Raw genomic sequence first — 12,500 nt, 5'->3', positions numbered from 1 at the left:
GAGGTTTGCGGGGGGTATGCTAGTTCTGAACGTCACATGCTAATGTAAAAAAGCTGGTTTTTGATATAAATATGAACTTGATTGAACAAAACATGCATGCATTGTATAACATAATGTCCTAGGGTTGTCATCTGATGAAGATCATCAAAGGTTAGTGCTGCATTTAGCTGTGGTTTTGGTTTTTGTGACATTATATGCTAGCTTGAAAAATGGGTAGTCTGATTATTTCTGGCTGGGTACTCTGCTGACATAATCTAATGTTTTGCTTTCGTTGTAAAGCCTTTTTGAAATCGGACAATGTGGTTAGATTAACGAGAGTCTTATCTTTAAAATGCTGTAAAATAGTCATATGTTTGAAAAATTGAAGTTTTCAGATTTTAGAGGAATTTGTATTTCGCGCCACTGGCTATTGAGTAGGTGGGACGATTTGGTGCCACCTATCCTAGAGAGCATCATTGGATATTGCTAGCGGAACGTCTAGATGTAAGAGGTTAATAATAAGTTACCTGAGGTAAACCTACAAGGATAGTTAATAATAAGTTACCTGAGGTAAACCTACAAGGATAGTTAATAATAAGTTACCTGAGGTAAACCTACAAGGATAGTTAATAATAAGTTACCTGAGGTAAACCTACAAGGATAGTTAATAATCAGTTACCTGAGGTAAACCTACAAGGATAGTTAATAATAAGTTACCTGAGGTAAACCTACAAGGATAGTTAATAATAAGTTACCTGAGGTAAACCTACAAGGATAGTTAACCTGTTAGGGCTAGGGGGCAGTATTGACACGGCTGGATAAAAAACATACCCGATTTTATCTGGTTACCACTCCTACCCAGTAACTAGAATATGCATATACTTATTACATATGGATAGAAAACACCCTACATTTTCTAAAACTGTTTGAATGGTGTCTGTGAGTATAACAGAACTCAAATGGCAGGTCAAAACCTGAGAGATTCCTTTACAGGAAGTGGCCTGTCTGACCATTTCTGGAACTTCTTTTCCATCTCTATCATTTACTAAGGATCTCTGCTCTAACGTGACACTTCCCACGTCGTCCATAGGCGCTCAGAGCCCGGGAAAAAACAGAATGTCGTCATTCCAGCCCCAGGCTGAAACACATTATCGCCTTTCTCAAGTGGCCGATCAAGGGACACTGGGCTTAGGCGCGTGACCCCGACCGCCCCCGCCTTTGGGATTTTTTCCTCTGTTTGCCGAAAAGGAGATTCCCTGTCGGAATATTATCGCTTTTCTATGAGAAAAATGTCGTAAAAATTGATTTTAAACAGCGGTTGACATGCTTCGAAGTACGGTAATGGAATATTTAGAATTTTATTGTCACGAATTGCGCCATGCGCGCGACACTTCTTTACTATTTCGGATAGTGTCTGGAACACACGAACAAAACGCCGCTATTTGGATATAACGATGGATTATTTTGGACCAAACCAACATTTGTTATTGAAGTAGCAGTCCTGGGAGTGCACGAATGGGTGCACGTCCTAGGTGGGACGAATTCGTCCCACCTACGTAACAGCCACTGCCATCCTGTGGCGCGATTTTCAAAATCTTCAAAATCATATTACTTCAATTTCTCAAACATATGACTATTTTACAGCCATTTAAAGATAAGACTCTCGTTAATCTAACCACACTGTCCGATTTCAAAAAGGCTTTACAACGAAAGCAAAACATTAGATTATGTCAGCAGAGTACCAAGCCAGAAATAATCAGACACCCATTTTTCAAGCCAGCATATAATGTCACCAAAACCCAGAAGACAGCTAAATGCAGCACTCACCTTTGATGATCTTCATCAGATGACAACCCTAGGACATTATGTTATACAATACATGCATGTTTTGTTCAATCAAGTTCATATTTATATCAAAAACCAGCTTTTTACATTAGCATGTGACGTTCAGAACTAGCATACCCCCCGCAAACTTACGGGGAATTCGCTAACATTTTACTAAATTACTCACGATAAACGTTCACAAAAAGCATAACAATTATTTTAAGAATTATAGATACAGACCTCCTCTATGCACTCGATATGTCCGATTTTAAAATAGCTTTTTGGTGAAAGCACATTTTGCAATATTCTAAGTACATAACCCAGGCATCACGGGCTCGCTATTTAGACACCCGGCAAGTTTAGCACTCACCATAATCATATTTACTATTATAAAAATGTCATTACCTTTTGTTGTCTTCGTCAGAATGCACACCCAGGACGTCTACTTCAATAACAAATGTTGGTTTGGTCCAAAATAATCCATCGTTATATCCGAATAGCGGCGTTTTGTTCGTGCGTTCCAGACACTATCCGAAATAGTAAAGAAGTGTCGCGCGCTTGGCGCAATTCCTGACAATAAAATTCAAAGTATTCAATTGCCGTACGTCGAAGCATGTCAACCGCTGTTTAAAATCAATTTTTACGTCATTTTTCTCGTAGAAAAGCGATAAAATTCCGACAGGGAATCTCCTTTTCGGCAAACAGAGGAAAAAATCCCAAAGGCGGGGGCGGTCGGGGTCACGCGCATAAGCTAGTGTCTCTTGATGGGCCACTTGAGAAAGGCGATAATGTGTTTCAGCCTGGGGCTGGAATGACGACATTCTCTTTTTTCCCGGGCTCTGAGAGCCTATGGACGACGTGGGAAGTGTCACGTTAGAGCAGAGATCCTTAGTAAATGATAGAGATGGCAAAGAAGTTCCAGAAATGGTCAGACAGGCCACTTCCTGTAAAGGAATCTCTCAGGTTTTGACCTGCCATTTGAGTTCTGTTATACTCACAGACACCATTCAAACAGTTTTAGAAAATTTAGGGTGTTTTCTATCCATATGTAATAAGTATATGCATATTCTAGTTACTGAGTAGGAGTGGTAACCAGATTAAATCGGGTATGTTTTTTATCCAGCCGTGTCAATGCTGCCCCCTAGCCCTAACAGGTTAATTCTTTGTTTATCAGACAGTCACCAACAAGTTGTTCTGGTCTTACCTGTTTCTCAGTACTGATACTGATACTGGGTTAACACTATTAATACTGATACTGGGTTAACACTATTGATACTGATACTGGGTTAACCCTATTGATACTGATACTGGGTTAACAGTATTTATACTGATACTGGGTTAACACTATTGATACTGATACTGGGTTAACCCTATTGATACTGATACTGGGTTAACCCTATTGATACTGATACTGGGTTAACACTATTTATACTGATACTGGGTTAACACTATTAATACTGATACTGGGTTAACAGTATTTATACTGATACTGGGTTAACACTATTAAAACTGGTACTGGGTTAACCCTATTGATACTGATACTGGGTTAACCCTATTGATACTGATACTGGGTTAACACTATTGATACTGATACTGGGTTAACCCTATTGATACTGATACTGGGTTAACCCTATTGATACTGATACTGGGTTAACCCTATTGATACTGATACTGGGTTAAATCTGTCACTTCCAGGAGTGCTCATTTTGTCAAAAATGAAAAAATGAAAAAAATAACAACTCACAGCTGTGTCAATAGACCCAACTCAAACATCTGCTATCTTGAAATGTCCAAAAAAGGTATTTAAATGGGCCTACCAGACATCTTCTTGAGAGAAGATAAAGTCAGGGATCTCTCTGGTCACCCACAAAGCCATTTCCTCCTTTGGCCGTCTCTCCTTCCAGTTCTCTGCTGCCAATGACTGGAACGAACTACAAAAATCTCTGAAACTGGAAACACATATCTCCCTCACTAGCTTTAAGCACCAGCTGTCAGAGCAGCTCCCAGATTACTGCACCTGTACATAGCCCATCTATAATTTAGCCCAACTACCTCTTCCCCTACTGTATTTATTTATTTATTAATTTATTTTGCTCCTTTGCACCCCATTATTTCTATGTCTACTTTGCACTTTCTTCTACTACAAATCTACCATTCCAGTGTTTTACTTGCTATATTGTACTTACTTTGCCACCATGGCCTTTTTGCCTTTACCTCCCTTATCTCACCTCATTTGCTCACATTGTATATAGACTTATTTTTTTACTGTATTATTGACTGTATGTTTGTTTTACTCCATGTGTAACTCTGTGTTGTTGTATGTTGTCGAACTGCTTTGCTTTATCTTGGCCAGGTAGCAATTGTAAATGAGAACTTGTTCTCAACTTGCCTACCTGGTTAAATAAAGGTGAAATAAATAAAAATGTATATACTGTATTCCAGTCATGGTTCATCCTATATAACTACTGCTGTCTACTTCATATGTATATACTGTATTCTAGTCCTGGTTCATCCTATATAACTACTGCTGTCCACTTCATATGTATATACTGTATTCTAGTCCTGGTTCATCCTATATAACTACTGCTGTCCACTTCATATGTATATACTGTATTCTAGTCCTGGTTCATCCTATATAACTACTGCTGTCCACTTCATATGTATATACTGTATTCTAGTCATGGTTCATCCTATATAACTACTGCTGTCCACTTCATATGTATATACTGTATTCTAGTCATGGTTCATCCTATATAACTACTGCTGTCCACTTCATATGTATATACTGTATTCTAGTCATGGTTCATCCTATATAACTACTGCTGTCCACTTCATATGTATATACTGTATTCTAGTCATGGTTCATCCTATATAACTACTACTGTACATCTACTATTCTTCAGATATACTACAGATGTACTCCAAATTGTCTATGCATCACATCACAGTACACAGTGTATATATATATATATATATATATCATTGCTTGTCCTAATATTTTCATAGACTTTTTAGATTTGCCCTCTGTGAGCTGGGAACACAAGCATTGTTAGATATTACTGCACTGTTGGAACCAGGAACACAAGCATTTCACTACACCCACAATAACATCTGATAAATATGTGTATGAAACCAATGAAATAAAATGTGATTGTATTGTTGAAAGTGTTAGATAATTCTCAATCCGTGTTGTGTCTTGTCTAAGAACAGCCCTTAGCCGCGGTACTGTATAATAACCATATATCACACCTCCTCAGGACTTATTGATTTATAAGGCATTATAAAGGTGATTAAAATAATGATACATACGTACTTCATAGAAAACTGTTACCCTTCATATATTCTAACAACTCACATTTTAAGATTCATTATGTCATTTGTTCCATGTTAAGGGCTCTAACATTGGAACAAAACTATTTGTCTCCCTCTTGATGTTGCTTGCAGTTCCTCTCTCTCTTCCTGCATTCCTCTAACCCCTCCCTCCCTCCCTCTAACCCCACCCCTCTGGCAGAACCAGGAAATCCCTCCCCCTCCCACAAACTCTCTTCTGAGGAAACGAAACTGATCTGAGTCTCTGTGTCGTCTGTCTGTGTGAGAGTGAACAACCGTCCAAATGGCTCAACAGGGAGTTCTGCTGGACCAGGACCAGTTCTGTTGTTCTGTCTGTCTGGATCTACTGAAGGAACCAGTCACCATCCCCTGTGGACACAGTTACTGTAGGAGCTGTATTGAGGGTTGCTGGGATCAGGATGTTCTGAAAGGGGTCTATAGCTGTCCTCAGTGCAGACAGACCTTCAGTCCGAGGCCGACGCTGAGTAAAAATAACATGTTGGCTGAGCTGGTGGAGAAACTGAAGAAGACAGGACTCCAGGCTGCTCCCCCTCCTGCTCTGTGCTATGCTGGACCTAGAGATGTGGCGTGTGATTTCTGCACTGGGACCAGAAAGCAGAAAGCCCTCATGTCCTGTCTGGTGTGTCTGGCCTCTTACTGTGAGACTCACCTCCAATCTCACTACGAATTTCCTGCTTTGAAGAGGCACAAGATGGTCAAAGCCACCGCACAACTACAGGAGAAGATCTGCTCTCATCATGACAAACTGCTGGAGGTTTACTGTCGTACCGATCAGCAGTGTATCTGTTATCTGTGTACAATGGATGAACATAAAGGCCATGATACAGTGTCAGCTGCAGCAGAGAGGACTGAGAAACAGGTAAGACCAGAACAACTTGTTGGTGACTGTCTGATAAACAAAGAATTAAAGATACAGTAGGAACTAAGGCTGTTTGAATATGAGATCATTCAAATGAAATGAATCCTCAGCAGAACAAATATGAACACAAACCTTGAGTATATAGATATGTCAACCCAGATTCTCTAAATGTATCACCATTTTATAATGTCAAACACTATTATCATTCTGAATGGCCTTTTATGAGTCCAAAGTTCAGTCTCAACCCGTTGATACATGTAGTCCTACCATAAAAACTATAATCATTCACATAGCAACAAATAAATATCATTTAGTAAATGGACCATCCATTTTTTAGACCTTCCTCTCTATGGGCCCTATGTCACATTACTATACTATTGATCTACTGGACTAATAAAGCTTGATAGCTCATTGAAGAGTGATTCTCCACAGAGGCAGCTGGGGATGAGTCAGCAGAGGGTCCAGCAGAGATTCCAGGAGAGAGAGAAGGAGCTGAAGGAGCTCCAACAGGCTGTGGAGTCTCTCAAGGTGAGTATTGTTGACCAGAGGAGACACACCATTTCACCTGTCTCCTCCAGTCAGAGAGAGAGAGAGAGAGAGAGAGAGGAGAGGGGCTCCTATCCAATCCCACTGACCCCACTGTTGGGAACAGGTTGTCACTGCTGAGGCAGTGAAGAAAGTAGAGGAGGATGGGTCTAGGCTGAGGGATCCTGAGAGGATCCCTGTGAGTAGTAGATCTGTGACAGCACAGAGGGACAGGCCAACGAGTGATATATGCTTCAGTAAGGTTGGCTTCTTAGTGTTCATAGCAAATGGTTATCAACTGTACCGCAGAAATGGAATGTAAATCACAGAACAAAAATTGGCTTCTTAGTGTATTTGGTCATACTAGATTTGACTTCAGAAGAGTTCCAGGGTGTGTTGAGTGGTGGTGTCCCGTCCTCCCAGGCCGTTGGCCTGGTGCAGGAGCAGATAGGGTCAAAGTAGTGGAATGGGGTAGTGGGTTTTAATGAGTGTAGGGTTAGTTGACCTGGTGCAGGAGCAGATAGGGTCAAAGTAGTGGAATGGGGTAGTGGGTTTTAATGAGTGTAGGGTTAGTTGGCCTGGTGCAGGAGCAGATAGGGTCAAAGTAGTGGAATGGGGTAGTGGGTTTTAATGAGTGTAGGGTTAGTTGGCCTGGTGCAGGAGCAGATAGGGTCAAAGTAGTGGAATGGGGGTAGTGGGTTTTAATGAGTGTAGGGTTAGTTGGCCTGGTGCAGGAGCAGATAGGGTCAAAGTAGTGGAATGGGGTAGTGGGTTTTAATGAGTGTAGGGTTAGTTGGCCTGGTGCAGGAGCAGATAGGGTCAAAGTAGTGGAATGGGGTAGTGGGTTTTAATGAGTGTAGGGTTAGTTGGAAGGGTGTTTTTTAGTATTATCATAATTTCCCCTTTTCCCATTTTGTAAATTTAAGGTTAAACAGTTAGCTAAAATAACTTTAAAACAAGATATAATATATATTAATGTTCCACTGGGTAGAGGTGAGGACAAATGTGAGATCAGAGACATTTTGATAGATGTGTGGCAGAAGAGATGGGACTCTGAGCACAAGGGACGGCATTTATATGCCCTCCAAAGAAAGGTCGGTGGACCAAGGTTCAAAGGTCAGATTAGGAAGGAAGAGGTGGTGTTTCCTCGATTGTGTTTAGGACATTGTACATTGAACTGGTCCTTACATCTGGTTGGCAGCATGTGAATGGTTTGTGTCTGGAGGGTATTGTCAATGAAATGGTGGAGCATGTGTTGTTATATTGTTGTAAGGATGTAGAAGAGAGGGAAAGATTGAAGTGTAGGGTCATTGAGGTTGGACGGGGTTGGATGGGGGTTTGGAAGGGATTTGGGGGTTGGGGGAGGGTCTATTAGAAGTTAGTAGGGATCTTTTTTATTTTCTCAGAAGTACTGAGTTAGGTAGGAGGATTTAGAAATGGTGTAAACCGTGATTGAACACACTCCAGCACAGTAGGAGGCGCCACGCTCCTTTAACGTTGGTTTGAGGACCGCCATTATACCATAGAAGAAGAAGAAGTTGGTAACGTGAGGTTTTGTCGTTCGTGAAGAGTGCAGCTATTCTTTTGCCTATTTTCCAAATGTATTTTGTCATGGTGGGAGGGTTTGTTTATCGGTTTCCGCTGTTTATCGGTTAGAGTTGAGGAGGGAGTAGGGTAGTTTGATGTCCTCAACCGAGTGGAGAAGAAACGCTGTCTCTTCAGGTGCGTTGTGGAGAATGTTGTGGAGGAATTATTGATCCTGGTCGGTGAACAGGTGGGAGAGGAACATATACACTCTGTATCCAGAATGAACAAGGCGGTGGTTGTGGTAATGTAAAAGGTGAGTCTTGTTACCCGGCTAGTTACCAGTATGATTTATGTGAGGGGTGTGTTGGTGCTGATTTCGACAAGAGTAGTGGTGTCTAATCTGCCTCCGTTTATTACCACCGAACAGATCAGTAAAGAGTTGGTTCATTTTGCTAAATGTGGAAGTGTTTTTCTGAACGAAATTCAAGGTTAAACAGGGGAGGGGTGGTACACAGGGTTTGTTAGCACAGAGGAGCCCAGTGATATAATATTATATATATATATAATATTACTATATGTCCCAGCTGTTTGCTGTGGTTTTGAAGTAATTATCTTCCAGCCCGCGTTAACCTTGTAGGTTTACCTCAGGTAACTGATTATTAACTATCCTTGTAGGTTTACCTCAGGTAACTTATTATTAACTATCCTTGTAGGTTTACCTCAGGTAACAGATTATTAACCTCTCTGGGCTAGGCGGGACGAATTCGTCCCACCTACGTAACAGCCACTGGCAGCCTGTGGCGCGATTTTCAAAACGTTAAAAATCCTATTACTTCAATTTCTCAAACATATGACTATTTTACAGCTATTTAACCTCTATGGGCTAGGTGGGACGCTAGCGTGCCACCCGTGGTGCACTCCATCAACAGCAGGTGCATTTCAAGAGCGGCAAATTTGAATCCAAATAAATGTCAAAATTCAAATTTTTCAAACATACAACTATTTTACACCCTTTGAAAGATAAACATCTCCTTAATCTAACCACGTTTTACGATTTCAAAAAGGTTTTACGGCGAAAGCATAAATTTAGAGTATGTTAGGACAGTACATTTACAAGAGTTGTGTGTAATGTTTTGTCAATTCAAAGACAGGGTCACCAAAACCATAAAACCAGCTAAAATGATGCACTAACCTTTTACAATCTCCATCAGATGACACTCCTAGGACATTATGTTAGACAATGCATGCATTTTTTGTTCTATCAAGTTCATATTTATATCCAAAAACAGCGTTTTACTATGGCATTGATGTTGAGGAAATCGTTTCCCTCCAATAACCGGCAGTCAAGTCAGCGTCACAAATTAAATAATTAAAATTAGAAAACATTGGTAAAATATTATATTGTCATTTAAAGAATTATAGATTTACATCTCTTGAACGCAATCAACTTGCCAGATTTAAAAATAACCTTACTGGGAAATCACACTTTGCAATAATCTGAGCACTGCGCCCAGAAAAATACGCGTTGCGATACAGACTAGACGTCATGTTGGGGAGATCTAAAATCGAAAATACTATGTAAATAATCCATTACCTTTGATTCTCTTCATCAGATGTCACTTCCAGGTATCACAGGTCCATAACGAATGTAGTTTTGTTCAAAAAAGCTCATCATTTATGTCCAAAAATCTCCGTCTTGTTAGCACATGATCTAAGCCAGCCGGACTTCTCGTCATGAACGAGGGGAAAAAATATATTTACGTTCGTTCAAACATGTCAAACGTTGTATAGCATAAATCATTAGGGCCTTTTTTAACCAGAACATGAATAATATTCAAGGTGGACGAATGCATACTCTTTTATAACGTATTGGAACGAGGGTACCCAACATGAACTCGCGCGCCAGGTGTCTAATGGGCCATCATCGTTCCATGGCTCTTGTTCGGTCAGATCTCCCTCCAGAAGACTCAAAACACTTTGTAAAGGCAGGTGACATCTAGTGGAAGCAATAGGAAGTGCCAAAATATTCCTCAGCCCCTGTGTTTTTCAATGGGATAGGTTTAAAGGTAATACAACACATCAGGTATCCACTTCCTGTCAGAAAATGTCTCAGGGTTTTGCCTGCCAAATGAGTTCTGTTATACTCACAGACACCATTCAAACAGTTTTAGAAAATTTAGGGTGTTTTCTATCCATATGTAATAAGTATATGCATATTCTAGTTACTGGGTAGGAGTGGTAACCAGATTAAATCGGGTATGTTTTTTTATCCAGCCGTGTCAATACTGCCCCCTAGCCCTAACAGGTTAAAGACTAGACTCTCGTTAATCTAACCACACTGTCCGATTTCAAAAATTCTTTACAACGAAAGCAAAACATTAGATTATGTCAGCAGAGTACCAAGCCAAGCCGGGGAATTCGCTAACATTTTACTAAATTACTCACGATAAACGTTCACAAAAAGCATAACAATTATTTTAAGAATTATAGATACAGACCTCCTCTATGCACTCGATATGTCCGATTTTAAAATAGCTTTTTGGTGAAAGCACATTTTGCAATATTCTAAGTACATAGCCCAGGCATCACGGGCTCGCTATTTAGACACCCGGCAAGTTTAGCACTCACCATAATCATATTTACTATTATAAAAGTTTGATTACCTTTTGTTGTCTTCGTCAGAATGCACACCCAGGACTGCTACTTCAATAACAAATGTTGGTTTGGTCCAAAATAATCCATCGTTATATCCGAATAGCGGCGTTTTGTTCGTGCGTTCCAGACACTATCCGAAATAGTAAAGAAGTGTCGCGCGCATGGCGCAATTCGTGACAATAAAATTCTAAATATTCCATTACCGTACTTCGAAGCATGTCAACCGCTGTTTAAAATCAATTTTTACGACATTTTTCTCGTAGAAAAGCGATAATATTCCGACAGGGAATCTCCTTTTCGGCAAACAGAGGAAAAAATCCCAAAGGCGGGGGCGGTCGGGGTCATGCGCCTAAGCCCAGTGTCCCTTGATCGGCCACTTGAGAAAGGCGATAATATGTTTCAGCCTGGGGCTGGAATGACGACATTCTGTTTTTTCCCGGGCTCTGAGCGCCTATGGACGACGTGGGAAGTGTCACGTTAGAGCAGAGATCCTTAGTAAATGATAGAGATGGAAAAGAAGTTCAAGAAATGGTCAGACAGGCCACTTCCTGTAAAGGAATCTCTCAGGTTTTGACCTGCCATTTGAGTTCTGTTATACTCACAGACACCATTCAAACAGTTTTAGAAAATTTAGGGTGTTTTCTATCCATATGTAATAAGTATATGCATATTCTAGTTACTGGGTAGGAGTGGTAACCAGATTAAATCGGGTATGTTTTTTATCCAGCCGTGTCAATACTGCCCCCTAGCCCTAACAGGTTAACTATCCTTGTAGGTTTACCTCAGGTAACTTATTATTAACTATCCTTGTAGGTTTACCTCAGGTAACTTATTATTAACTATCCTTGTAGGTTTACCTCAGGTAACTTATTATTAACTATCCTTGTAGGTTTACCTCAGGTAACTTATTATTAACCTCTTACATCTAGACGTTCCGCTAGCAATATCCAATGATGCTCTCTAGGATAGGTGGCACCAAATCGTCCCACCTACTCAATAGCCAGTGGCGCGAAATACAAATTCCTCTAAAATCTGAAAACTTCAATTTTTCAAACATATGACTATTTTACAGCATTTTAAAGATAAGACTCTCGTTAATCTAACCACATTGTCCGATTTCAAAAAGGCTTTACAACGAAAGCAAAACATTAGATTATGTCAGCAGAGTACCCAGCCAGAAATAATCAGACTACCCATTTTTCAAGCTAGCATATAATGTCACAAAAACCCAAAACACAGCTAAATGCAGCACTAACCTTTGATGATCTTCATCAGATGACAACCCTAGGACATTATGTTATACAATGCATGCATGTTTTGTTCAATCAAGTTCATATTAATATCAAAAACCAGCTTTTTTACATTAGCATGTGACGTTCAGAACTAGCATACCCCCCGCAAACCTCCGGTGAATTTACTAAATTACTCACGATAAACGTTCACAAAAAACATAAAAACAAAAAACATAACAATTATTTTAATAATTATAGATACAGAACTCCTCTATGCACTCGATATGTCCGATTTTAAACTAGCTTTTCGGTGAAAGCACATTTTACAATATTCTCAGTAGATAGCCCAGCCATCACGGCTAGCCATTTAGACACCGACCAAGTTTAGCCCTGACCAAAATCAGATTTACTATTAGAAAAGTTTGATTACCTTTGATGTTCTTCATCAGAATGCACTCCCAGGACTGCTACTTCAATAACAAATGTTGGTTTGGTCCAAAATAATCCATCGTTATATCCAAATAGCGGCGTTTTGTTCGTGTGTTCCA

The 12,500-nt window shown here is 40.1% G+C and overlaps 1 protein-coding gene and 1 long non-coding RNA gene across 2 annotated transcripts in view; both read left to right on the top strand.

The window, feature by feature from the left end:
* LOC123735945 (uncharacterized) overlaps window positions 1–12,500 on the top strand; it is a 284,243-nt gene that overhangs the window by 142,012 nt on the left and 129,731 nt on the right. The gene's annotated exons all lie outside the window — the stretch shown is intronic.
* LOC145865962 (uncharacterized) overlaps window positions 5,223–12,500 on the top strand; it is a 13,851-nt gene continuing 6,573 nt past the window's right edge. The window contains 2 exon segments of the mRNA XM_082970854.1: window positions 5,223–6,013; window positions 6,446–6,541. Coding sequence (XP_082826980.1) covers window positions 5,417–6,013; window positions 6,446–6,541 — 693 coding nt within the window. The 5' untranslated portion in view covers window positions 5,223–5,416.

The sequence above is a fragment of the Salmo salar genome, unplaced genomic scaffold (genome assembly GCF_965601325.2).
Source record: "Salmo salar unplaced genomic scaffold, fSalSal1 ptg000005l, whole genome shotgun sequence".
Classification (NCBI taxonomy): Eukaryota; Metazoa; Chordata; class Actinopteri; order Salmoniformes; family Salmonidae; genus Salmo; species Salmo salar.
Note: the sequence above shows the minus strand (reverse complement) of the source record. Positions and strands in the feature narration are given on the sequence as shown.